This window comes from Anabrus simplex, chromosome 3 (genome assembly GCF_040414725.1).
Source record: "Anabrus simplex isolate iqAnaSimp1 chromosome 3, ASM4041472v1, whole genome shotgun sequence".
Lineage (NCBI taxonomy): Eukaryota > Metazoa > Arthropoda > Insecta > Orthoptera > Tettigoniidae > Anabrus > Anabrus simplex.
Window position 1 is genome coordinate 266,202,942 of NC_090267.1, and position 27,821 is coordinate 266,230,762.

General features: G+C 40.8%; 1 protein-coding gene across 1 annotated transcript in view; it reads left to right on the forward strand.

The window, feature by feature from the left end:
- The window catches only part of LOC136867211 (uncharacterized), a 106,199-nt gene that overhangs the window by 55,536 nt on the left and 22,842 nt on the right, over positions 1 to 27,821 (forward strand). Inside the window, exon 2 of the mRNA XM_067144343.2 lies at positions 15,924 to 16,062. Within this exon, the coding sequence (XP_067000444.2) occupies positions 15,924 to 16,062 (139 nt within the window). The remainder of the gene's footprint in view (positions 1 to 15,923; positions 16,063 to 27,821) is intronic.

A 27,821-nucleotide genomic window follows, 5' to 3' on the forward strand; every position in this document is an offset into this window, starting at 1 on the left:
ACAAACCTTAGGGCTGAGGACTGAACATACATTCCTGTTACTAAAGCCGCTATCAAACGATCTATTTCGGCAATTGAACGGATAAAATATTATTTAAGCAGTACGCAAACACAAGAAAAATAATAAAAATTGTCATTAATTTTAATTGAGAAGAATCTCCTTAAAAGCTGTAGGAAGAAACCGGCGTTCCATGATTCTGTTATAGACAATTTTGCTGCCAAAAATCGCCGGATAGAGCTATATTACAAGATGTAATATATGTAGATGTACAGAGAGGAGTATTTGTGTAAGTTTGAGCTTTAATGCTCATATATTATTTTTATCCATGTTTCTACAAACTAGTGTACTAACACTTTGATATAGGTCACACACACTGATCTCTATACATGGATGGGTGGTAGCTTGGGCAGCAGTAAGCCGAATAGAAGATAACTGGTGTAGGAAGATGGCAGCGAGCGCATGGTGCAATAGACCACGAGGAGCGCGCTTGCTTTGTTTATGCATAGTTCAGTGACGCCAGGCCTCTTGATTGTAGTTCCACGGGTGTTCTGTGCTGTGTTATTGCAAAGGAAATAGTAGTGTATTTTACGAATTTAGGTTCGTTGCCTTGTAGTATGCTTGTAAATTACAAGACTCAATTTCAATGTGTATGTGTTTATGTGAAATCTGAATGAAGAAACATCCTACGGGATATTAACACGCACAGGCACCAATAATTAACTGAACTATCCATCATCTTGAATAGGACTGTTGTATTTTATAGACATGAAATTTCCTTATTACTGGTGTAATTTTCACTGTGGTAAATTAAGCTGCAGGTTATGTAATATCTTGACAAGTTTTGAATATTTACAGGTATCATCTCTATATTCCATAATTATGCACATTTACATTTGTGTAATTTGTACTGTGGTAAATTAAACTGCAGGTTAGGTGATACCTTGAACATTTTTGAATATTTACAGGTAACATTTCTGTTTCATAATTATGTGCATTTATTTTTGTGTAATTTTCACTGTGGTAAATTAAGCTGCAGGTTATGTGATATCTTGAGAAGTTTTGAATATTTGCTGGTTTTATAAATGTGTACATTTGCTGAATGGTATTTTAATTTTTAAACTGCCCGTTATTTCATGGAAACAGGAATTCATTATCAAGCGCCCCGATTACGATATGTCGAATCTAGGCCTGTATAGTGAGCTACGTTTAAGATGCACAATTTTTTGGCCTATTGTACATGTATACAATTTACAGCAATGTTTCCAAAAACTGTTTTTCACTCGTATTGTGTTACCGCAAGTTAATATTTGTCGCCCGTTATTATACACTCATGTTTATTGCTATCCCAGAGATTTACTGACCTCGGAATGACGTGTCAGTGATCCTAATGTCCTTATGCCTTGAGTGAACGTGTCTCTATATTTTAATTATTACAATGCGCCATTAATTACGATTTAAATTTGGCTGTATTATCATTGCTTCCCCATAAGGAGAGCTCTAGGATGGGTACGCCAACATGGCGGACCGCGCGCTCAACTTGGCGTACTTTCTCCTGCAGCGGAGAGCTGCCATCAGCGATCCATGTATAGAGATCAGTGGTCACACACCACCACTGCATCCATCAATCCCAAGTTCTAAAAGGATGTCTGTAAGCACGCCATTTCGAACTGCATTAAAACTTTTTTTTTTTTTTTCATGATGTATGAAACAAACATAAATATCTATATTAACATCCCGGTATCACTGGACCTGCAGACTGAATAATGCCTCTGTAGTTCCACACCCATTTTTGAAGCCTAATTGAGAGGTTACGATGTGATCCTCACATTTACGGTAAATTCTTAAGTGCAAGATTTTTCAGGAATCCTTTAAAAACATGACTCACCAAACTAATTTTTCTGTACACGTTACAACATTTTCATTGGTTTTCTTGGGCAGTGTTACGAAACTTGATTTAAGCCGATCATGTGGGAAATACTTCGGTAAATACTGTTGAACAAGTCAACCAATAAAGTACGGAATTTTTCTTCCTCTAGCAATTTCAGTATCTCAATATGCGCCTTATCAGCGCTCGGAGCTTTCCTATTCTTCGAAGTTCTTATGGCATGTTCCATTTCTGCTCGTGTGATATCCATACCGTCATCTGCTCGAATACTGTAGGGAGATCAGAAGAATGCACATGCCCGGTGAGGCACGGGGCGAAGGGGTTTTCACCAGCAGAGCCAGTGATGCAATGGTTACCATAGCAACTCCGCTACTACCCAGGCGACTTTATATTATCTTCTACTGGCAGCTCTTCGCTCTTGTCAGTTGTAATCCAGCGAGCTGTAAAGTGTGAGTCAATGTTTTCGTGTAGCAGATAAGAGCAGATAAGAGCCGATCTGTCTGGGCAGAACAGGAAGTTCGTGCTTGCAGGCCATATTCCTCATTCTTGCATTCTTCTCATCTCTACACAGTACCATGATCAGCAGATAACGGGTCCTTGGAGAGTTTCTGTACGTATTCTTTCCATTCATCAGGGGCGGTGTGTAGTATTGTTGCAGTGTTGCACAACTCCCAATAATTCTACACTTCATTAGTAGTCTTTTCTTCTAATTTTTTAGTTTAATAAACATAGTATATATTTTAAAATATGTTAAAATCATTAAAAGAAATAAGTTTCATAATGATAGATCCGTATTGAACTGTGATTACAATAGAGTAAAATAATATATTATTATTGGTCCACCTTTTCAATACAAAATGAAAATTACATAGGGACTAGTTTCGACCTAGTAATAGGTCATCATCAGCCTGAAGTAAATTAAAGCGTAAATATCGAAGAAAACATAAACAATGTAAACACAAGTACAGTCTTTTTAAAGGTACATACCATGTGGGAAGTTGAGTAGAGATATATTAAAAATAATAACTCTTCCAATTGACGAAGCACTGAGCGGAAGTTATGTAAAGTTCGGTGCGCCGTATATTATAAAAGACCACTGTGCACTAAATGATGTAATAAAGAAGAATAGAAGGTTGAATGCTGGCTTCTTCTTAGCTGTTGTATATTCGAAGAAGATTACGTCGTATTTTATAAGGTATTGATAGACGTCAAAATACATGGATGTTGGAAAGGCTCTTCAGTTTTTTGGAACAAGGCAATTGTTGCGCGTGGAGGCTTAGGAAACCAGAGAAGCGCTATATTATGTTAAAAAATAGAGATCCTTAAATTTTTAAAAAAATTCTCATACCTTTATTTTCCTTCCTTCACCTCCTCAAAAATTTTCTTTTGATCCTTACCTACCTCCGTTTCTCTCTTCAGCTAAAAATATATATATATATATATATATTCTTCTCCTACCTTCATTTTTCTTCCCTCACCTCCTCAAAATTTCCTTTGATCCTTTCCTACCTCCGTTTCTCTCTTCAGCTCATCACATCACGCTTAAATTTTCCTTTTGACATATTTTAAAAAAAAACTTACTGTCTTTTATTCAGAATCAAATTTATGGTCCGCATTGAACTGCGAATTTATATCCACCTTTATTTAACTCCATATATGTTATTCCACCTCGTGAAACATCCATCGTCCTTCAAGATTCCAGAAGCAGAAGAGCTTTCTCCTAGTATCATACTTCGCATCGTCTATTAATTCTAGTTTATAAACATCTTGAGAAGACAATGTTACGATTCTTTATTTTCAATTGATCTCTGAATGAACAACATTATCGCTTAAGAACCAAGTTTTTTCGATTTCCATTTCCACAATTTATACGACGCACGGGACTTTTTTAAGGATCTCTATTTTTTAACATAATATAGCGCTTCTCTGGTTTCCTAAGCCTCCACGCGCAACAATTGCCTTGTTCCAAAAAACTGAAGAGCCTTTCCAACATCCATGTATTTTGACGTCTATCAATACCTTATAAAATACGACGTAATCTTCTTCGAATATACAACAGCTAAGAAGAAGCCAGCATTCAACCTTCTATTCTTCTTTATTACATCATTTAGTGCACAGTGGTCTTTTATAATATACGGCGCACCGAACTTTACATAACTTCCGCTCAGTGCTTCGTCAATTGGAAGAGTTATTATTTTTAATATATCTCTACTCAACTTCCCACATGGTATGTACCTTTAAAAAGACTGTACTTGTGTTTACATTGTTTATGTTTTCTTCGATATTTACGCTTTAATTTACTTCAGGCTGATGATGACCTATTACTAGGTCGAAACTAGTCCCTATGTAATTTTCATTTTGTATTGAAAAGGTGGACCAATAATAATATATTATTTTACTCTATGTTAAAATCAACCATATTTGGTCGTTCGATGTATTAATGCTTCGTAATGGAACAATAAACGTTGGCGGCTTCGAATCAAACTGAAGGTGTTTGTTTTCCTACGGAAACTCCCAAGTCCTAAGCCTGCACGTAGCATCAGGTAGTACCCTCACCAGTATCGGTCCTTGGGTGTTGCACGAGACCAGCAAATCCCCTATCGAGAAACAACTCCAAACGCCCCCGTTAGATTACACCACTCTGTGGGTGGTGGTGGTGTTTATTGTTTTCAGAGGAAGTACCAACTAGGCAACCATCCTCCATATAAAACTAATCAGAGAGAAAAATGGAAGGGATCCGACACTTCAAAAATGAAGGTATCGGCTAAAGAAATACAAGGGCCACGAAGGGCGTGAAAATGAAAGAGTCCATAGGCCTCGGATATTCTAAAACCGTCGGGGTCGGAAAAGAACAAAAGTTGACCAAGGGAGGAGATGGCTTCATGCCTGCTTTCTCTACTCTCGCAACGGTAATTTATTTTCCACGCTACCAAGGTACGTCACTCACAATATTACCAACATTTTCATCAATGAAAAACAAGAGAGCAAATTTTCAATTCAAGTGAAGTAAGAATAACTGTACTTATACTGTATAATTAGCCTCTATTTCCTGTGTTTTAATTACCGGATATATTGCAGTTTGTGCAACAACCAGCTTCAGATACCACCAGCCACTACTGCCATTCATGTGTTTCTCCCAGTGTTTCTCCTCTGCATTTGATGTTTCCACTTGTATTAATGAGGAATCCACTCTGTTCGCTATTGTATGTACCTGTTGCTTTCCTTACTTTCTTGTGTATGTTGAATGAGTCATGTTTCAAATTCAATAGTTCTAATTCCACGCATTCCTCTGAGAGTAGTTGTTCCTTTGCATTTCGTATTTTTTGCCGTATGAGTTCTGCAGTGCTCTGTATTCTAGAGAAGTTGGAATTCAAGAGGACAAACTGGGGCAAATATTCATTTATAGGAACGGGAGTTAGGGATTGGAATAACTTACCAAGGGAGAAGTTCAAAATATTTCCAATTTCTTTGAAATCATTTAGGAAAAGGCTAGGAAAACAACAGATAGGGAATCGGCCACCTGGGCGACTGCCCTAAATGCAGATCAGTATTGATTGATTGATTGATTGATTGATTGATTGATTGATTGATTGATTGATTGATTGATTGATTGATTGATTGATTGATTGATTGATTGATTGATTGATTGATTGATTGATTGATTGATTGATTGATTGATTGATTGATTGATTGATTGATTGATTGATTGATTGATTGATTGATTGATTGATTGATTGATTGATTGATTGATTGATTGATTGATTGATTGATTGATTGATTGATTGATTGATTGATTGATTGATTGATTGATTGATTGATTGATTGATTGATTGATTGATTGATTGATTGATTGATTGATTGAGAATCTCCGTGTTTGTAGGTTCTTCTCGCATCCATCAATTGCAGAATTTCATCCGCCATCTAGAGTTTGGTTTTATTTCTGCTAGTGTCCTTTAATTTGGTCTGGCTTATGTCAGTCACCGCAAATTTGATATGATTCCAGGTATCCTCATTATCATTTACATCAACTCGTGTTTTAATGTCAGCAAGTTTTACACTTAGGGTCATCTGAACTTAGACGTTTCGACTAGATCCTGACTTAGGGTGGCATTTTTTTCAGCTTAAGGTTCAGGAGGCTGTGCGGAGTTTATCAGGCACTGGGATTGTTCTTATACTTTTGCTGAAGTTTCGTAAACATTTGTTAACAGTGATGTAATCAGTTTGATTCTTAATGGTTTTATCAACATTATCCATGTATAGAGACGACGTGGAGGCAGCTGGAAGTATTTCATACTATAAATGCCTCGTCCTGGCACATCTGGACCAGGTCGATTACCTCGAGCCACTGGCGTAGCCAAGGGGGGGGCCCACTGGGGCCGGGCCCCCCCCCCCAAAAAATATTTCCTGAAACTAGAGCGATGCTCACCCGTTGTTTTACGTACGGTACGAACAACTTAAAAACGTACGCCGAAATGTTAAGTTAACGTAGCGACAAGAATCTACTAGCAGGGCTCAATAGGGCCATACATAAGTCTCCACATTTGTACTGCTTGAATGAAAGGAAGACACTTAGGATTGTGATGCGCGGGGATATTTCCCTGTAGAGGCCTCAGTATTGAGAATGTAACCGTGTGTTGACAAATGTCAAGACATGGAGAAAGGGGCAATTAGGAAGGGATTACTCAGTAGGGGGCCGGAACGTGACCACCGAGATAACAACATCGTGTCAGCTTTTGCATATCGGTTCCAGGAAACAACAATGTCCTAGGGATCCTCGGGTTGTACCGTGGTTGAGAGATGTGCTGTGTTTAAGTTGCAGCGCTGGGAAGACTGTGACAGGATTGTGAGCTGCACGTTAGTTCCTCATTTTGTGCCATATAAGTAACTTTTTTTGAAGAGGGGCCGTTCTGCCACTGAGAAGCCAACACTATGTGCAACCTCGGTAAGTTATGAAAATGTTTCTTTACTTTTACAATAGCAAGACAATCGCGGAGTCGTGCCTAAGTTCGATAGGTAGGCCTATATATTTTATCAAATGCCCGGGGACTGATTGGAACCTCAAATGGCACCATCAAAAGTGCGGGTAACTATTTTGTAATTGGCGGGCGTGATAACTCAGTTCCAATGGTTCTATCTTCTCATCAGGACGGCCCAGGCTTGAATCGCAGTCGATACATGAAACATTTTTAAAATGGGAAGTCACGTTCTATTGATACGGTTTCTACTTAAAACACAGATCCCGTCTCTTACGTTTCCTTATACTTTTGAGCCAGAACCGCATCATTTATGGTGGCGTATTTTGAGTATTCAACCATTCTTCGGACTTACCTTGTACCTTAAATGGTGAGTGGATGCAGTGGCATACCCACAAAATAATTTCAGTGGGTGGGGTGTAAGTCCAGGCCAGTAGTGTGGATACAACTTTTCCTTGGAAGGGGGTGTGAATTTTTTTTTTTAATTAGAATTTACTTTAGGTCGCACCGTAGGTCTTATGGCGACGATGGGAAAGGAAAGGGCTGAGAGTGGTAAGAAGCGGCCGTGGCCTTAATTAAGGTACAGCTCCAGCATTTGCCTGGTGTGAAAATGGGAAACCACAGAAAACCATCTTTAGGGCTGCCGATAGTGGTGTTTGAACCCACTATCTTCCGGATGCAAACACACAGCTGTGCGCCCCTAACCGCACGGCCAACTCGCCCGGTGGATATAAAAAGAAAGCTTGTCCTACCGAGTGCGGTGACGGATCTTCAGTAGACATTGTTGGTTTTGATTGTTACCATGTACAATCATAGCTTCTGTACTCTTAACATACACCAGCTGCATTATTGAAACTGTTCGTAAAATTGATATCATTCTTCATTTGTGAGGAAGTAGAATCTTTATTTAATTTCTCTTTTTAAAAAAGGAACCACTTTGGTACTACACTCCGTGAAGGTGACTACCGTCCAGGCCGTAGATATTTCGATTACGGGAGACTCAAGGAAAACTCTACTGCACCCCAAAACAAGGTTGTATCCTCCCGATCCCATGCCTTTCTTAACTCTGTCAGTGCCGGGAATCGAATGCAGAATGCTTTAAGTCAAATTCGTAAATAAGGAGACCTAAAAGTAACCAGCCGGCCCCACGGTGTAGGGGTAGCGTGCCTACCTCTTACCGGAGGCCCCGGGTTAGATTCCCGGCCAGGTCAAGGACTTTTACCTGGATCTGAGGGCTGGTTCGAGGTACACTCAGCCCACGTGTTTATAATTGAGGAGCTATCTGACGGTGAGATGGCGGCCCCGGTCTAGATCCCCCTGTGGATTGGGGCGGTAGAATAACACCCACGGTATTCCCTGCCTGTCGTAAGAGGCGACTAAAAGGGGCCCCAGGGGCTCTGAACTTTGGAGCGTGGGTTGGCGACCACGGGGCCCTCAGCTGAGTCCTTACATTGCTTCCACTTACTTGTGCCAGGCTCCTCACTTTCATTTATCCTATCCGACCTCCCTTGGTCAACTCTTGTTTTTTTCCGACCCCGACGCTATTAGGTTTGCGAGGGCTAGGGAGTCTTTCATTTTCACGCCCTTCGTGGCCCTTGTCTTTCTTTGGCCGATACCTTCATTTTCGAAGTGTCGGACCCCTTCCATATTTTCCCTCTGATTAGTGTTATATAGAGGATGGTTGCCTAGTTGTACTTCCCCTTAAAACAATAATCACCACCACCACCATCCCGGTCTAGAAAGCCAAGAATAACGGTGGAGAGGATTCGTCGTGCTGACCACACGACACCACGTAATCTGCAGGCCTCCGGGCTGAACAGCCGTCGCTTGGTAGGCGATGGCGCTTCGGGGCTGTTACGTCATGGAGTTTGGTTTGGAAAAGTGAACAGAGAAGGAAGCGACACCCCTGCAAGGCTCCTTAGCTTCCAGCTAGTTCTTCTGCCCGGCCTCGTGCATTTAGGACAGTAAGAAAACGTACGACTTAATAAATGCTCCTCATAAAACCTTTGTAAAAATACTAACTGCATCTATTTATAACAATAATCACAAACGCCTTCTTTTCATGTGGCTCAGTTGGTTGTGTCTCTGTCCTTCTGAGTCCGAGTTCGCAGGTTCAAATCCCGGCTTGGATCGGTAACCCTTAAAACGGTGTTGAAATGGCAACAGCTCAATGTCGTTTCTGACACGTTAATAAAAATTATACGTACGAATATTAGCGTCACAAAACTCTAACTTTATACTACTATATTCTGTATCCCAGGCTTGCGAGGAAAGTAATTAACAATTTACTTTACGTCGCACCGACACAGATAGGTCTTATGGTGACGGTGGGATAGGAAAGGCTTAGGAGTGGGAAGGAAGCAGCCGTGGCCTTAATTAAGGTACAGCTCCAGCATTTGCCTGGTGTGAAAATTGGAAACCACGGTAAAACATTTTCAGGGCTGCCGACAGTGGGGTTCGAATCCACTATCTCGCGGATGCAAGCTCACAGCTGCGTGGCCCTAACCGCGTTGGAACTAATAAGACAAGGTAAACCCTAGATAGCATATGTTGTAACGCGTGTTTTTCTTTACCAACTAACAAAATATATATACCCATACGCTTTACATTATTTATTTATTTATGTATTTATTTATTTTTTTATTTATGTATTTATTTATTTATTTATTTATTTATTTATTTATTTATTTATTTATTTATTTATTTATTTATTTATTTATTTATTTATTTATTTATTTATTTATTTATTTATTTATTTATTTATTTATTTATTTATTTATTAGTGTCTTCAGTACAGTGGCGAAGTTAGGGTTCCAGGCCCTCTCGAACACTTAAGCACATACTAATCAGAATCTTAAATAAAATACTGAGATACTTAAAATAGTTAAAACTACATAAATTAATAGAATTGAAAATACATTTAAATAAATTACTTACTAAATTAATATTAGAACTAATTAATATTTAAAACTCTTAATAATGGCTAATCCTCAGGAACACACACATTCATACTTCAATCATTCAGTCAGCTGTCCTCAGCAGGTAGTCTCGACAGGTGACCTTAAATCGTGATTTAAAAAGGCTAGTTTCTCTGACCTGAACTGGCAGGGAATTACATAATCTGGCGACAGTCACCACAAATTGTCTATTAATTTTATTTGTGCGGTGCAGTGAAATAGAAAGAATGAATCTAGAACGTGTATTTAAGTTGTGAAATGGTGATAAAAAGATGAATTTAGAAGAAATATACATTGGCTGACTTTCAGCTACCACTCTGATCACCATCGTTAAAGTGTGTAGCTGCCGACGTTTATCAGACATCAGCCATGAGACAGCCTGATAGTATGGGGTGATATGAACATCGTACGCGATATTGTAAATAAATCGCAGGCAGGAATTCAGTGCTCGTTGAAGTTTAAGTGTTTCTTCTCTCGTCATGTCAACTAAAACAACGTCACAATAACCAAGAATAGGGAGAATGAGTGTCTGTATTCGTTTGACCCGTAGCTTAAATGGAAATACATTCCTCTGCCGTTTAAGAGGGTGAAAAACTCCAAAAATCTTTTTACGCATTTGTTTCGTCTGATCAGACCAATCAGCTGCTTCATTCATCTATACGCCGGGATTTTAAACCGTTTTACTGTAGGGAATAATTCAGTAGGATTGGCGGGATAGCGACATTGTTTGAGCAGCTCAGTAATTCTCGTGATCCAATTATAATTGTCTGAGTTTTCTTGCAGTTTAGTATGAGAGAGCTTCGTTGTGCATATACAGTAAACTGAGTCGTCGGAGGTCCCTGTTAATATCTTGTCCTGCAGTGTCGATATATTTGAAGATCGTCAGCACAGAGGTCATGTGTGTTATTTCCTGTCAGAGATGGTATGTCACTGATAAAAATACAGAAAATTTGGGGCCGCAGAATACTGCCCTGTGGGGCAACACTAAGTTTCATTTTCCTTTTAGAGGCCTTGTCGTTTACTGTTACACGCTGTTGAATTTGGGGCCGCAGAATATTGCCCTGTGGGGCAACAATAAGTTTCATTTTCCTTTTAGAGGCCTTGTCGTTTACTATTACACGCTGTTGACGGTTACTCAAATAAGAACTAAAAACCTTAAGCACAGCCAGGTCGAAATTTAGCCGTTCCATTTTTTTTATCATAGTCGGAATTACTATAGTGTCAAAGGCGCTACTGAAGTCAAGAAGGATACGTATAGTGAGCAGTCGTTTGTCCATAGCGTTTCTAATGTCTTCGATAACCTTCAAAAGTGCTGTCGCGGTACTGTGACCTTCTCAAATCCAGATTGTAAAGGGTACAAAAGAGCATTTTTATTTAGGTATTCCAGAACTTCCTCGTATACTAAACGTTCAAAGTCTTTAGAAAGCGCAGGGAGTACGGGCATAGGACGATAGTCAGAGGGTGATTGTGGGTCTAAACTCTTAGGTACCGATATAATATTGGCTGTTTTCCAGACAGTAGGGAAAGTTCCGTTTAGTAAACAGTAGTTCAGTATGTGCGTCAGTATAGGCGAGATAGCACCCATAATGTTATGTAAAAAGTAACAGGAATATCATCTACATCTGTAGTCTTTGATTTAATCGAGTACAAAGCCTTTTAACCTGATTTTCTGTGACACTGTGAAATGTGAATGGTGGATTGGCTGGAGGAGAGGGCAGTGAGTCGGTGCAGTTAATTTGGGTAGGTTGATTATTTATTCTACTAAAGTAATCGTTCAGTTTGTCAAGTGGAATGTCAGGAGTTGTCTGTCTCTGTTGATGTTTTCCTATTCCCAGAGCTCTAAGCTGGTCCCGTGCGCGATTAGAATTTAAGTTGTTAGCTAAACTCCGAAAATATATACATTTTTTAAAATTTCTGATTAACCGCTTTGTGCGATTTCTTAAGATGCGGTAAGATTCGAAGTCTGTGTCATCTAGGGTTTGTTTATGATGTCGAAATAACGAGTCACGGTGGGCCATCATTCTCTTGCCTACATCATCTAGCCATGGACAAGAAGGACGAGAAACCTGTATTCGACGCGTGTGTGTGTATATCTTTGCCGCATTATTTGTATAAAATGTCACTTCTTTATTGCTTATCACATGACCATTATTATAATAACATTACCGTATTTATTCTAAACCAGAATATTGCATCCTTACTCAAACTGTTTATTCTTGCATTCATTTCACTTGTACTCGGAATATATGAAATGCTGCAGTTATGTTGGGATGGGAGTAACAGAGGTAGCCGTGGGACATTAATATTAATATTGATAGATTAATATTAACATTAATATTAGCTTACGGAGTCCGACTCATTGGCTGAATGATCAGTGTTGAGGCCTTCGGTTAAGACGGTCCCGGGTTCGATTCTCGGCTCCGTCGGGGATTTCAATCGCGTATAATTAATTCTTCTGGCTGGGGACTAGGTGTTTGTCCCAACATATTCATATTCAGACAACATACTATAGCACCAACCACCAAAGAAACACACAACACTGATTACATCCCTCTATATAGATCTGGCGTCGGGAAGGACATCCGACCGTAAAACAGGTCCAAATCTACATGGACGACACAGCACCCGCGACCCCACAGACGTGGGAAAAGCTGGGGAAGAAGAAGAAAACTACTATTAGCTTCCGGAATCCACACGAATCCACCACTCTTACATGGATCCAAGCACACCCATTTCCTTTTTCGGTATTCTACACCACATAAACTATGGAAGTTTGGACACCTATCAAAATAAAATTCTGGATGAACGCCCCCCCCCCCAAACTGAAATCCTGGCTACGCTACTGCGAGCATTGCCAACTCCGAATCCAAATTATCAATTACTAGCATGTGCCCGCGACTTTGCCCGCGTTTAATAATTCAACCGTTAGATGTTTCTAAACTCTTTATTTAAATGCAAATTAAAGGATTATATTTAATAACTCACATCTTTTTGACGTAAATTGCATGAAATACGTTATATTATTTTTATTATATTATTACTTTCAATGCTTAAGATACCGGGTTGATGGATGGTACAAATAATATTGAAACCATGTAAAAGACCATGTTATATATAATACAAAATATATTGTTTCCTTAGAGCTTCGGAATAAACTATATTAATGTCCTTCCATTTGGAGGTAAGATGTATACTGTATTGTGTTTGCCTTTCGAATTCTTGAAAAATCCACGTACAGTTGACAATGGCAAAAGCACCGTTTTCGAAGATGGAGTCCTACAACTTTAAGCGATTGTCCTATGTCAAAATTTCAGATCTCTGTGTGTCGTAGATTTGACTGGGCTTCGCATACATACACACACAAACACTTCCGAATATTACGGGCTGATGGCTCCTCGTGTTGCGGGCCGAAAATGGCTTCCTACTCAATGGACTTACAGTCCGAGGAATACTACTTCACCCGCGGCATGCTCAGTCATGATGATGGCTTCAATAATATTCGTCAGTTTCAGAGCCGTGTTCATTGCAGAGGGAAGGATTCATATTCCTGAGAAGGATAATCGGTGCTACAATCGTCCACCCCAAGATGTTCGAGGGTACTCCAGGTGACTCCAAATTGTTCAAAATCTCTGTCGTGTAGTTGACAGCCTCATCTGTATGACATGTCGTTTCGATAGACTTTTCAATTTATAGGAAACCGGATAATTCTTGTGAGTGTTGCTTGTTGATCACGTTGACAGCTTCATGTCTTGGTGCAAGAATTGCTCTCAGACACAGCTATGCGTCTTAGGTGAAAACCTGTGCCCACCTATGACAAACATTTTAGATCTTTGTTTGCTGTGGATTTGGCTGGGCATCGCACACATGAACACAGAGAGATAGACCAGACAGACCGTTGCCCACGCTATAATAGTATCTAGTAGGCTTTGGACAGACAGACATCATGGATTGAAGGAAAATGGCTTCCTATACCACGGACTTACAATGGCATCCTGACTGATATATGTATTATTCCTTGTTTATTATTATCATCGTCTATCTTGTGTCATATTTGTTTCCTCTAAATGTATAAGTGTCCAACCCTTGTCCCCTTTCTCTACGGGGTTTGGGTATGAAGTGAGATTAATCTTCGTGGCGAATTTTTACGACCTGATGACTTTCATGACGTCAACCTAATCAGATGAGTTAATGAGATGAAATGAATGACATTATATATGATAGTAAGAATGAAGAGGATGAAACGCGGCGCCGGCACATAGCCCACTCCACTCGAATAGTTCAAGACTTTACGTACCGATCCGACGGACGTATCACCATCAACAGCGTCATATGCCCTCACACCATATAAGACCAAAAACGGTTTCCTACGCCCTGGACGTAAAATGGCTGCTTGAATATTGTGTTCTCTACCTATGTACGTTGCCTAGCGACAGCGACTCTATGCATTTAATCTTGGTGACAGCACGTTGGATTGTCATATCCCAATGCACGTTTTCCGATGGTTTTTCGTTCATAACTCACCAACGAAAGCGAAATGAAAATTCCGGCTTCGAGGTCATTCGGACCCTCTTCCATCTATGTTCAAAATGTCAGATCTCTGCGTGGTGTAGATTTTGCTGGCCATCGCGCACAGACACACAGACAGACAAACACATACTTTTATAATTATAGATAGAAGATAGAAGAAGATAGATAGAAGATAAGAAAGATGCACGTTTTCCGATGGTTTTTCGTTCATAACTCACCAACGGAAGCGAAAATGAAAATTCTGACTTCGAGGTGCATTCGGACCCCTTTCCATCTACCTATTGTCAAAATTTTAGATATCTGCCTGCTGTAGATTTTGCTGGACATCGAGCACAGACAGACACACAGACAAACACTTCCATTTATAATTATATAGATATCAGCATGTCGACCATGGCCTACCTAGGCATTGAAATTTCCCATAGTTAGATTGACTTCAGCTGGTTTGACGAAAAACAGGGTCGTTTTTACTTGGTGTAGAAGTTTCCGATATCGGTGTCCGATGCATCGCACGTGCGAGCAACACCTGGATGATGGTCAGTAAGATACGCTGCATATTAAGGTGTAAGAAAATAACTCTGTCCGATATGGACACAAATTTTTTCACGCATTTACTGACCTGGATGCACTACAGAACCCACATCTGAAGTGGTGAGTACCATCGTTTTCCACATACTGTAATACACATGATATCCATTGACTACACATTTTCCTGAATGGGGCCAACGCATCTCACTGACTCCATGACTGTCGATTTTGAGTCTTTTCATTTCCGTGACAGCGTTGTATCTTTTTCCACTCCGGTAAAAGCTACGTACCCAAGTTGCTATCCTTCTCATGACTGGCTCGGAAATTCTTAGCAACCTACGTCCACTAAAGTGCTGCCGAGGACTGGAAGGATTGGCAATAATTTTTCCAGTCATGCTAAAGATTTTCCTGGTGATTGCTTATGCGGTTGTTTCCCGTTGTCTTCCTCACGCAGTTCTGAAATCGCCTACGCCCCTATGGCTAGGCTCCCGGATATGAGTCACATCACCTTATCAGCTGCTACTTTTACAGACGCCGTTAAGATGGATAATTACAGGTAGAAAACTATACAACAAAATATAGTGAAAGTACATTTTCCCGGTTTGATTTTGTAAAACACGTCTCTTATTTCAATAGAAACCTCCAAAGACAGCCTTTAGTTTTTAATTTTTAGATAAATATATTTTAATATGCTCAGTTCAAACATTGACGAGTGCTAGAGTACAATTTTTAACCGCGCCAGATGAAAATTTGATTTCTCATTTGTCAGTCTACAGGCCGGAAAAGTGGGTCGGGAAAATATACCTTGAGGTTTTCATACGGTGTCAACCTAAAACAACCCTCATACTTTACTGAGTTATGCCAACACATCAACACATTGTGGCTCTGAAGCAAAACTGACTTTCAGAGGTGCAATAACATTGTTCCAAGGAGTCAAGTGGCACAAACATGGTGGCTCTACTGTCGTGTGCAGCTTTGTTTTGAATTATTAAACGTTATTATTGATTAGGCATTAAATGTAAGAATATGAGGGGATTGTTGTGTGTGCTTCAGGTGGAACCAGACACCAGCGCAGCAAGGATTTCTTGGACGTCGAAGCCTACCTAAAAGATGTCTTCAAGGCGTTCAACCAGAAGGTTCAAGATTATGGAGTTGTCAACCTGCCAGTTAGTGACTTCACACTCAGTTTCAAGTAAGTCTTCAACACGTTCTCGACTATGTGACGTAGCAGGAATTTATCTTTAAGCATGGGCTTCTTGGGCACGGGCTGGGTCTAAATTCATTTACTTATATCCATGTACAGGTTTCCTTCCATAACCTGCTACAAATCCAGACCTCGTCCAGCTACGTCATTTCTAATTTGATCGATCCATCCGTTGCTTGGCCGACCTCTTGATCTTTTGCCTTCGATTTCCTTCTCAAACCACGCTCTAGCTGTTCTTTGTGAGTCAATCCTTTCGAGATGACTAAATCATTTCAGCCTGGCTTCGACACAGATTTCACTAAGGGACTCTTTCACTTAGACAAGTTGGCCTATCTCGTCGTTTCTTATTCTTTCCCTCCTCATTTTCTGAATTATAGTTCTTAAGAAATTAATTTCCACTGCTTGTAGTTTGCTGATATTTCTGTTGGTTTGGATGCAGGTTTCTAGACTCTTTGTGGTAAGTAATACAAGAAAGCTCCTGTAAAGTACTAATTTTGATCTTAATGGAACTTGTTAATCCCAAAGAAGTTGTCTTGCAAGATGATAAAACTGTGCTGCATTCTGTACTCTACTAGTGATTTGTGCAGATGATCAGCTATCTGTTGAACTACACTGAAAATTTTTGTAAATTTTAAAAACAGCAACAGTAAGAATTACACTGACTGACAGTGACAATGCAACACCAAGGAGGAGTGGTTCGAAAGGGATGAAAGTTGGGGAAAAAACAGAGACGGCACGGAAGAATAATTGATGTTTATTTCAAACCGATATGCAGGTTACACAATGCGCACAGCATCGACTCAGTAGGATGTAGGACCACCGCGAGCGGCGATGCACGCAGAAACACGTCGAGGTACAGAGTCAATAAGAGTGCGGATGGTGTCCTGAGGGATGGTTTTCCATTCTCTGTCAACCATTTGCCACAGTTGGTCGTCCGTACGAGGCTGGGGCAGAGTTTGCAAACGGCGTCCAATGAGATCCCACACGTGTTCGATTGGTGAGAGATCCGGAGAGTACGCTGGCCACGGAAGCATCTGTACACCTCGTAGAGCCTGTTGGGAGATGCGAGCAGTGTGTGGGCGGGCATTATCCTGCTGAAACAGAGCATTGGGCAGCCCCTGAAGGTACGGGAGTGCCACCGGCCGCAGCACATGCTGCACGTAGCGGTGGGCATTTAACGTGCCTTGAATACGCACTAGAGGTGACGTGGAATCATACGCAATAGCGCCCCAAACCATGATGCCGCGTTGTCTAGCGGTAGGGCGCTCCACAGTTACTGCCGGATTTGACCTTTCTCCACGCCGACGCCACACTCGTCTGTGGTGACTATCACTGACAGAACAGAAGCGTGACTCATCGGAGAACACGACGTTCCGCCATTCCCTCATCCAAGTCGCTCTAGCCCGGCACCATGCCAGGCGTGCACGTCTATGCTGTGGAGTCAATGGTAGTCTTCTGAGCGGACGCCGGGAGTGCAGGCCTCCTTCAACCAATCGACGGGAAATTGTTCTGGTCGATATTGGAACAGCCAGGGTGTCTTGCAAATGCTGAAGAATGGCGGTTGACGTGGCGTGCGGGGCTGCCACCGCTTGGCGGCGGATGCGGCGGATGCGCCGATCCTCGCGTGCTGACGTCACTCAGGCTGCGCCTGGACCCCTCGCACGTGCCACATGTCCCTGCGCCAACCATCTTCGCCACAGGCGCTGCACCGTGGACACATCCCTATGGGTATCGGCTGCGATTTGACGAAGCGACCAACCTGTCCTTCTCAGCCCGATCACCATACCCCTCGTAAAGTCGTCTGTCTGCTGGAAATGCCTCCGTTGACGGCGGCCTGGCATTCTTAGCTATACACGTGTCGTGTGGCACACGACAACACGTTCTACAATGACTGTCGGTTGAGAAATCACGGTACGAAGTGGGCCATTCGCCAACGCCGTGTCCCATTTATCGTTCGCTACGTGCGCAGCACAGCGGCGCATTTCACATCATGAGCATACCTCAGTGACGTCAGTCTAACCTGCAATTGGCATAAAGTTCTGACCACTCCTTCTTGGTGTTGTATTTGCTCTGTCAGTCAGTGTATTTTCTATTAGGTGCACGCAGCTGTGAGCTTGCATCGGGGAGATAGTGGGTTCGAACTCCATTGTCGTCAGCCCTGAAGATAGTTTTCTGTGGTTTACCATTTTCACATCAGGCAAATGGTGGGTCTGTACCTTAATTAAGGCCACGGCCGCTTCTTTCCCACTCCTAGGCCTTTCCTGTCTCTTAGTCGCCATAAGAGCTATCGGTAATTGTAAAATAACTATGTATATATTTATCTGTTGTTTTGATGATTAATTTCTAATTCATAATAAAAATATTAAAATAACAAAGCATTTCACATGCAAGCATAGTTTATGTACAGTAATAAATATAATATTGATGGTATTTGTTCAAAAGGTATGGTATTGCAGGCTTAAACATTTAAAAGGAGGTAGTCATGTTAAATAGCAAGTCTGTGTTTAAGGAGCAATTCCACGCCTTCAATTTTTTCTTACTTCCTAATATGGACGTATACAAAATGGTCCTTGCATCACATTTTCTATCGTATTCTTGTGAAACGTTCAGGAAATATTCCAGTATGTACAATAGTCAAAAGTTACTATGCATTATTATGATCAAGTGAATACTGTATTACTAGTAGCGTGCCTGCCTCTTACCCGGAGGCCCCGGGTTCGATTCCCGGCCAGGTCAGGGATTTTTACCTGGACCTGAGGGCTGGTTCGAAGTCCACTCAGCCTACGTGATTAGAATTGAGGAGCTATCTGGCGGTGAGATAGCGGCCCCGGTCTAGAAAGCCAAGAATAACGGCCGAGAGGATTCGTCGTGCTGACCACACGACACCTCGTAATCTGCAGGCCTTCGGGCTGAGCAGCGGTCGCTTGGTAGGCCAAGGCCCTTCGAGGGCTGTAGTGCCATGGAGTTTGGTTTAGTTTTTGGAATATTACTACCTCTTTTGCTCCTTAAAATAGCAATGAACCTCTTGTTTTCTTTCACATTTTGTAAGGAAGACAAAATAGAAAATGTTTACTTTCTATATTTCTTGCCTGAAAACAAAATACAGAGTAAATATTATGTGTATGTACCAGCGGTCTAATTCAACTTCAAAAATAAACATTGTAACGTAAAGAACATTTTCCGTGTTGCGTGGTAAAATGCAGTTAAAAAATGAGCGTCTGTAGAAAAACTGACTGATCAATATTCTCAAAATGTTGTGTGGTGTGTTCATTAGTGGCGCGTTGAAAGGCTCAAACGGTTAAGGCGTTGGCTTTGTAAGTCCAACTTGGCAGTTTCGACTCACACTCAGTCCGCTTTGATTGAAGGCACTCAAATACGTCAGCCCCCTGTCGGTAGATTTACCGGTCCCTAAAAGAACTCCTCCGGGACAAAATTCCGGCACCTTAGCGTCTCCGAAAACCGTAGAAGTAGTTTTAGTGGGATGTATTAGAGGTGAAACTTCAGCGGTGGCAGCTAGAAATCTGACTAGTTCAAAATTTCCAATAATGACTGCCCTTAAGAACTACAGTATTAAAAGCTAATCTTTGATTGCATCATACTATCTGTTAAACTATGTTTCAATGTATTTTAACGAAGGGCGTGTTTCGGTTAGTCAGGGTGCAAAGATATTAAAAAGTTTTTGGTGTGGTGCTTGTTGGATCCACTTATCTGAGTCATAATTTTTGGACTAAGCACATTTTGAAATCAGAACACAGAACCAGACTCACTGTTTCCCTACAAACTACCAATCAGACTAAGGACATCTATCTACACCCAACATTCTTAAAACTTGGAAAACAATTATCTGTACTTTATTTATTCATATCAGTAACATTAAAGCAAATTAAATGTATTAAAGTTTAATAAAAATTCACATATTTTTGTCACTATTAAACATATGTTTCAGACAAGTTAATTGTTAAGCTGATCCCAAACACGAAATGTTGCGAGGATATTACTTTTATTAGTCATGGAGTTCTTCCCCCATGGTCGACGATTACCTGGAATTAAATTGTTACCTCGGTCCTTATCTGGTTTTGCATACTGCCTAACTGTGTTGCGTACTATCTTCTCATTTCTACATACAACTTGGCACTCTTTTGTAAAGGTTTGGCGACTCTTCTTCTTTACTTTTTAATCGATTGTATAGGATATTCTTGCACTGTGAATGGATAACTTCACTAATTTCTTTGGATGCATTTCTTTTCTGTACAGAACTAGAGTTCCGTTAACCAACACACAAGTAATACACAAAACTGATCTCTGATACATAAACAGCGGCAGCACTACTGTTAAGACAATCTGCTAGTGTTCAGTGAAAATTTGACTGTAGCGCTTGCGCCGAGGTAATAATATTGGCGTGTGGGACCGAAAGCCAACATGCTAACCATTTAGCCATGCTGAGGTAACAGGTTGCACCACTCTATTTATAAAGAGTAGTTCCTCTCACTGCCACCAGTTCAGGCGCGTAATAGCAGAGGAAGTGAGTTTGTTTGCCGTTCGCGTGCCATTATGTGGAAATTCTTTCATACAGACACATTGGTGCTCATCGGGTAGAAGTCTGACCAACTCACCGTCCACATCACACCATCGAGCGAGGGGACACATATTTTTTGTGTATGGGCACATCATAAATACTCGTACGGGTACCCCAGTGGATCATATGTTCTTTACTTCTCTCTCTCTCTTTCTTTTTCTTACCGGACAAAAAATTTGTCACCCTAGTACGCACACACAGATGGATCGTTCCGCCTGTACATATGGCTCAGCGAACGAGTCCCGTGCTCACCCGCGCTGCCTATACGTGAGCATAAGGAAGTAGCTATCTGTGAGGAATTGATGTTTCAAGCGGACAGTGTTTGTCAACATGGGTAGATGTAAAGATGTGACAGAGTGGCAACAAGGGGCGATCGGGCCTGGCCGTGCTCATGACCATACGGTGCGTGAAGTTGCTGGATTTGTTGGTGTTTGCAGAGGACTGTTCAACGTCTCTACAAGCAGGGAGTACTACACGTGGCAACGAAATACAAGGTTAGACTTGTGGTTGGCAAAAGATCCTGGCTGAGAGGGACCGGAGTTGCGTTTCACAGCTTGTGAATCAAAATCGCTTCCAAATTTGACAGGAATTGCTGCAGTCAGTAAATGAATGTCCATCCCAATCTGTTAGCGAGAGAACATTGCGACGGGAACTCCATGCAATGAACATTTGGCATCGGTCACCACGCAAGAGGCCATTGCTCACACAGGCACATGAAACTGTGCGTCTTCAATCATCGAACGTGGACAGTAGTTGAGTAGCGGAATATAATGTGGTCTTACGAATCACGTTTTTGCCTGTATTCCATTGACGCACTTCGTGGAGTTCACCGAAGGCCAAATGAAGCATTTCATCCTGGATGTATGCAAGGTCAGGTTCAAACCAGAGGTTGGTCTGTGATACTTTGGAGGTGTTTTTCGTATCAATAATAATAATAATAATAATAATGTTATTTGTTTAACGTCCCACTAACTACTTTTTAAGGTCTTCGGAGACGCCGAGGTGCCGGAATTTGGTCCCGCAGGAGTTCTTTTACGTGCCAGTAAATCTACCGACACGGGGCTGTCGTATTTGAGCACCTTCAAATACCATCTGACTGAGCCAGGATCGAACCTGCTTTTTCGTATCATGGATTGGGCCCGCTCACTGAGGTGACCACTAACATGAACCAGCCTATTTATTGAAACATTCTGGATGATCAGGTGTTGCCTTTCAGTCTACATCTGCATGATGAGTATGCTATTGATACCCCGATTTTTCAAGAGTACAACAGCAAAGTTCATCGGGTTGGACGCTTATGCGATTGGTTTTACGAGCGCTCCCCCACTCTAGTGCATCTCGATTGGCCTGCAAAATCACCTGACATGAGCCCTATTGAGCATCTGTTAGACAAGTTGGAACAGCGCGTAAAACGCCAACACCAGCATCCCCGCAGTTTGGTGAAACTACGCGATCAGGTCCTCAGCGAGTGGCTTAACCTGGATGCGACGTACCTGCACAAACTTGTGGACTTACTTCCTAACTGAATCCAGGCAGTTATCAAGTCCAGAGGCGGAGTTTCACGGAATTAAATGATGCTTGTAATGATTTCTCCAGGGGTGACTAATGTTTTGTCTGGTGAGCTTACATACACTAGGCCTACATATAAACTGAGCATGGCGCATTATTTCAAATCGTCCTGTACTTATACTACTTTATCTGTACACCACCGATGTCTACAACTGCAGTGGAATTACACAAAATAGGAATAAATGGCATGGCATTGTCTTTTCTGGTGGATCGGATCAATGCTACAATCGGTCTCTGGATCCCAAGACAGCAGTTTTAAACCTGGCAGTGGAACTGGGATTTTTTAATAAGTCGATTCGACACTTCATGTCGTACGATGTCGACTTGTAAAAGATCTCCGGTGTTTGTCCGACAGTTATAATTAGAACTCATCAGGAGCTCGCCAAACAGATTACGTGTTTCTCCGCATCTAGTAGAGCGAAATGGAACGTAGAAACTGACAAGGAGGCAGCCTAGAAGGCATCAAGTCAAACTGCCTGCACACAGTAGCTGCTGCTGGTGGTGATTATGTTTTTAAGAAGACGTGCAATTTGACATTGATACACTTTCACTATTCGGAAAAGAAAATGGAATAGGTTATGTCTTTTAAAGAATGAGTGTATTGGTAAAAGGGCGTGCATATCAAAAATTCCTTAGGTCTCACTAACATAATACTGTCAGAGTCGGAAGAAAACAAGAGTCGATCAAAGGAAGTGGGATATTAAAGATGAAAGCGAGGAGCCTGGCAATGTAAAAACAATTCCAGTCCCAGCTTGCAGCCTCATGGTCACCAAAATTACACTCAGGTTGAGAGTCCCTAGGTGTCCTCCATATTGTCACCTCTTACGACAGGCAATGAGTATCGTGGATGTATTCTACGGCCCCTAACCATAGGGGGAGACGCGTTAACTAAGCCCACATTATTATTATTATTATTATTATTATTATTATTATTATTATTATTATTATTATTATTATTATTCGATACGCCCATCTGACGGCCACGTTTACACAATTTACCTACCCTCTGCCATGCAGACTAATGCCCTTCCCTTTGCACTCTCTCGGTCTTCCGCTGAGATGTTCCGTGGCTTGGCCAATAGCTTTTTGGGTGGGTCCCTCACTCCTGCAAACTTTTCCCTAAATATTGTTCTGTCCTGTATCCCTTCATACTTGACACCGACTTCTACTAGGTCCTTGTGCACCCATGTAAGCCACCCAGGCTGTATTTTCCATTTTTAAGGAGTATTCTGTTGGGCAACCTCTTTTGATTATTGTAATGTGTCTGTATAAGGTTAATTTCCTTTTCTTCATCGTCGTCGTATGTTTTCGATGGTTTTACAGGGTTCGATCTTCACCGGATTTTTCGAGGGAATTTTCTTTCTCTTTTCTTCAAGGTCCGAGTCTGCCACCCTTGTCAGTGTTTCCACTCAATTTACACACTGCCTTCCTGATATACAGGCCGTACTGTAGCTCCGATGACGTCACGCAAAGAGGAGAACTGTTTCCACTGTCCGACCCGTGCAATGCAAGGACATGATAGATTTTTACCTTATAATTATGGAATATTCAGAAATGTTGTATTAATATTACAGGTGAGATCACTAACACCTGTAATCGCATCATAACTCGTAAGTCAGGTCTATGTAATTCTAGGAGAAGTAAGTTTGTGTGCGATCTACGCGGTCAAAGCTTGGGTGTTTTACTCGTCAATGTACCCAACAAATAATTATTATGCATTAATACAAATATGGAGACAACAAACATACAATAATAATAATAATTAGACTTTACCTCCATACCACTAGATGACCATAAATACAGTACCTCTCTTGTTTCTATTATTATTATTTTTTGTTTCTTGACACTTCTGGCACTATCCTTCGAGGACTTTCTTGAGACTCTTTGTTCCACGCAAACATTTGTATCATTTCCCAAATATTAATGCTTTGACCAGCAAGATCTGTTAATTACTTCCCACATCCACGAAAATTGCCGAGGAATTGTTTTTGCTCGTCCTCAACATTACTAACCCTAGAAATGACCATATGTAGGTTCAGTTGGTTACTGTCCACTTTTATGCTTGTTCTATATCAACAATAAAACGCCCAACTGTAAATCTGTGTAACAAGAAAGTTAAAAGCAGAACTCATCATCAGCTCTGGAAAATGAGTGAAACATACTCCTTTATTTTTCGTAACAGGTATTTTCGTTTTTTAATAAAACCTAGCCTAATACGAAGAAAATGAAAATATCTATATATAAAAAATTCTGTACATTCCTCAGAATTTGAAAAGAATGGTATTTCTGTATCGGCCATATCCATAGTAACAAGGAAATGCACCTTTTACTTTTCGTAATTTCTGTCTGTCTGTCTGTCTGTCTGTCTGTCTGTCTGTCTGTCTGTCTGTCTGTCTGTCTGTCTGTCTGTCTGTCTGTCTGTCTGTACACGCATCACGAGAAAACGGCTGAAGAGAATTTAATGAAAATCGGTATGTGAAGTCGAGGGATGAACCACTACAATCCAGGCTATAAATTATTTTACTCACGCTGAGTGAAATGGTAGTTTAGGGGAAGGCCTAAAATTTAATTCCCAAATATTTATATCATTAGTGGTCGTATCGATAACTATTACATAACTAAAGTTATATAGAATTAAATTTTCGATCATTTACGTCATACATTGTTACCGTACCGGTTTTGATACAGATATTCATGAATTTGTATTTTTGTTGGCAAGTCCATATCAACGCCGAGCCACGAGAAAATAGGTAAACAGAATTTATTGAAAGTCGGTATACAGAGTCGGCGAATAAGAAACTACAGTCTAACTTATAAACAATTTTATTCGCCCTGTATGAAATTGTAGTTTATGGGAAGGCGCCTAAAATTTAATTTTTAAATACCTATGTTATTGGTCCTATCAAAAAGTACTACAGAACAAAAGGTGCAGAGATTACAATTTCCGACCATTTATGTTTTATTCAATTTTATCGTACCGACTATGAAAAGAGTGGTATTTCAGAGTCGGACGAAAACTAAATGTGAAGGCCTTCAATTTTGAAAGCGCATAACATTGATCAACAATAACATTACATTGACCATTGTTTGTGGCGATGTTCTTTGTCCCTTATGCTGCCGCTCAACTCAGATAGATGGGATTACTGCTGCGTACCGAGTATAACAGCCTGACTGAATATTGGCAAGAAATAGCTGGGAGTTAGAAAACTTTCTTCTTTAGCATGTCATTCCTGTAGTTCATACATTTTCTGATACCGTACTGCTGGTACGTAACTCATTGATTCATCATAGCATTCCAACTATTCGATCCCTACTTTTTTTTTTTTTTTTTTTGCTAGGAGCTTTACGTCGCACCGACACAGATAGGTCTTATGGCGACGATGGGATAGGAAAGGCCTAGGAGTTGGAAGGAAGCGGCCGTGGCCTTAATTAAGGTACAGCCCCAGCATTTGCCTGGTATGAAAATGGGAAACCACGGAAAACCATCTTCAGGGCTGCCGATAGTGGGATTCGAACCTACTATCTCCCGGATGCAAGCTCGATCCCTACTCTGACGCGCTGTTTTGAATGAGCAGTGTGCACTCTTAAGGCAGAGGCTCACTTAATAGTAGTCGTAGTATGACCTGGTCTAGAATTACAATTTAGGCATATTCCAAATTATAGCACCATAATTCGCTAAATAACTCAAAATTCAACCCAAGAGCCGTTTCTTGAAAAGAGCTTCTTCCTCTTCACTTTTATTAAATTCTACATTAATTTTATTCAAAATTAGCAGTGAAGAGGGGGTTTCTCCCCTGGCTTGGAGGAAAAAATTGTCTCCAAGTCAGATAGGTTTATCCACCGCCAGCATAGTGAACTGAGATTTTCCGACTCATCGGGTTCTCCTGGGAAATAGATTAGTAAAAAGGCATAGTTTTTGCCTTGGGACTCTCCACTATTCGACCCCCTCCCCTTCGGAAAAAGACTAAGAATGTTCAACGATTACGGCTGTCTGCTGCCTGGTCTTTCCAGCTCTGGGACTCTGGACTGTTAGATTGGCAGCGTAGTACTCTTCGTTAAAAGTGAGAAAATGTGGTTTTTCATTTGATCGAGTATTTCATGTGAAATCATTGCTTTTACTCGCGTCATTCCTACTGACGTCATTGTAATGACGTATGTTCTTTTCAGTTGGGGAAAACCACTAAGACAGTCTTTCTGAGGATATAGAAAGGCAGGTCGAAAATGAGTGTCTGCCATTATAATGCAATTATCCAACCTGATTGTGACTGATGGTAGGCAAGCGAGCCTACCATTACAATGAAAATTCCCTAACGCAGTCTTCATATGAGAAAAGACGTTTGATGATTTCTCCGTCGCGTTTCCTAGTTAACGTTAAGAGCTATGCAATTTAAAACAGTCTTGCCCACAACGTGTACTCTACCTAACATACAATTCTGTATACAGTGTAGAATTCCATAGCAAAGTAAAGGTACATCAGCTAGTTAATGTATATTTACTTGTATAGTAGTATTTTGGCAACTGCGAACTTTCACACACTGTATTTAAATTTGCAACACGTTATATTTCCACAATAACGTGTTATACGATAACAATTAAATGAATAAATTCCACGAGAAGTATTTCGTCCCTTGATTTTATATTACTCACCACGTGAAGATGCCATACCTAACCTAAGCTGCGAGGTACAGGCGGAAAATTATCGATAGTGCTATCGATAGTTATCGATAGTTATCGATAGCGACCACTATCGTCTTACATCGATAGTCAGTTGCCTATTATCGATAGTCAACGATAGTACTTCCCCCTCTTCCCTATTGACTTATTTTTCACGCAAACAGAAATTGTACAGCTGTTTGCAGTTAATTGGTGATGAGTTTGTTACAATTCATAGGTGTTCATTTAAGTATCTCGGTGTACCTCCGACTTCAGTACCTAACATTAGTTGAACTGATGCCAATACGGGGCAAAAAAAGAGGTATTTATAAGTTGTCAGAGATTGTATGTAGGCGAGAGAAGATAATGCACATTTTAGGTCAAAGACTTCATGAAACCAACTGAAAACTCTCCTGCTATCTGTTGAAAATGCTGTAAAAAAAATTCCAAAGATGTTACAATACCCGAGAATATGTCTGGTGATCGCAAAATGAACACTACAGCTGAACGAGAATTTCTCGGGCGATCGGGTTATGGACAAGCGCGTGGAACCCGAGATTGTCTCGGACGTGCCACTGAAGAGATTTATGAGTGATTCCGATTTGAATTTCAGAAATTACATAGCATGAAATAGTTGTGCTTTCTACTGACTTTTTATGGATTGTGTTCAATAAATGTTCTGTATTTTTAGGCATAATGCTATGATTCGTTCCAATTTTTGAAAACTATCGATTACTGTCGATAGTAGAGCTCATAATATCGGAAAATATCGATGCGATTACTATCGATAGTTTGCCGCCTCTACTATGAGGTCTCAATCGCCTTAAAAAACCTGTTTACGTAAATACTGATGTAATAAATTTAAAGAAACAACATGCAATATACTTAAACATAAATGTCTGTCTTTTAAAGACACAATTATGCAAAGAATACCCCCAACCCTTATGAA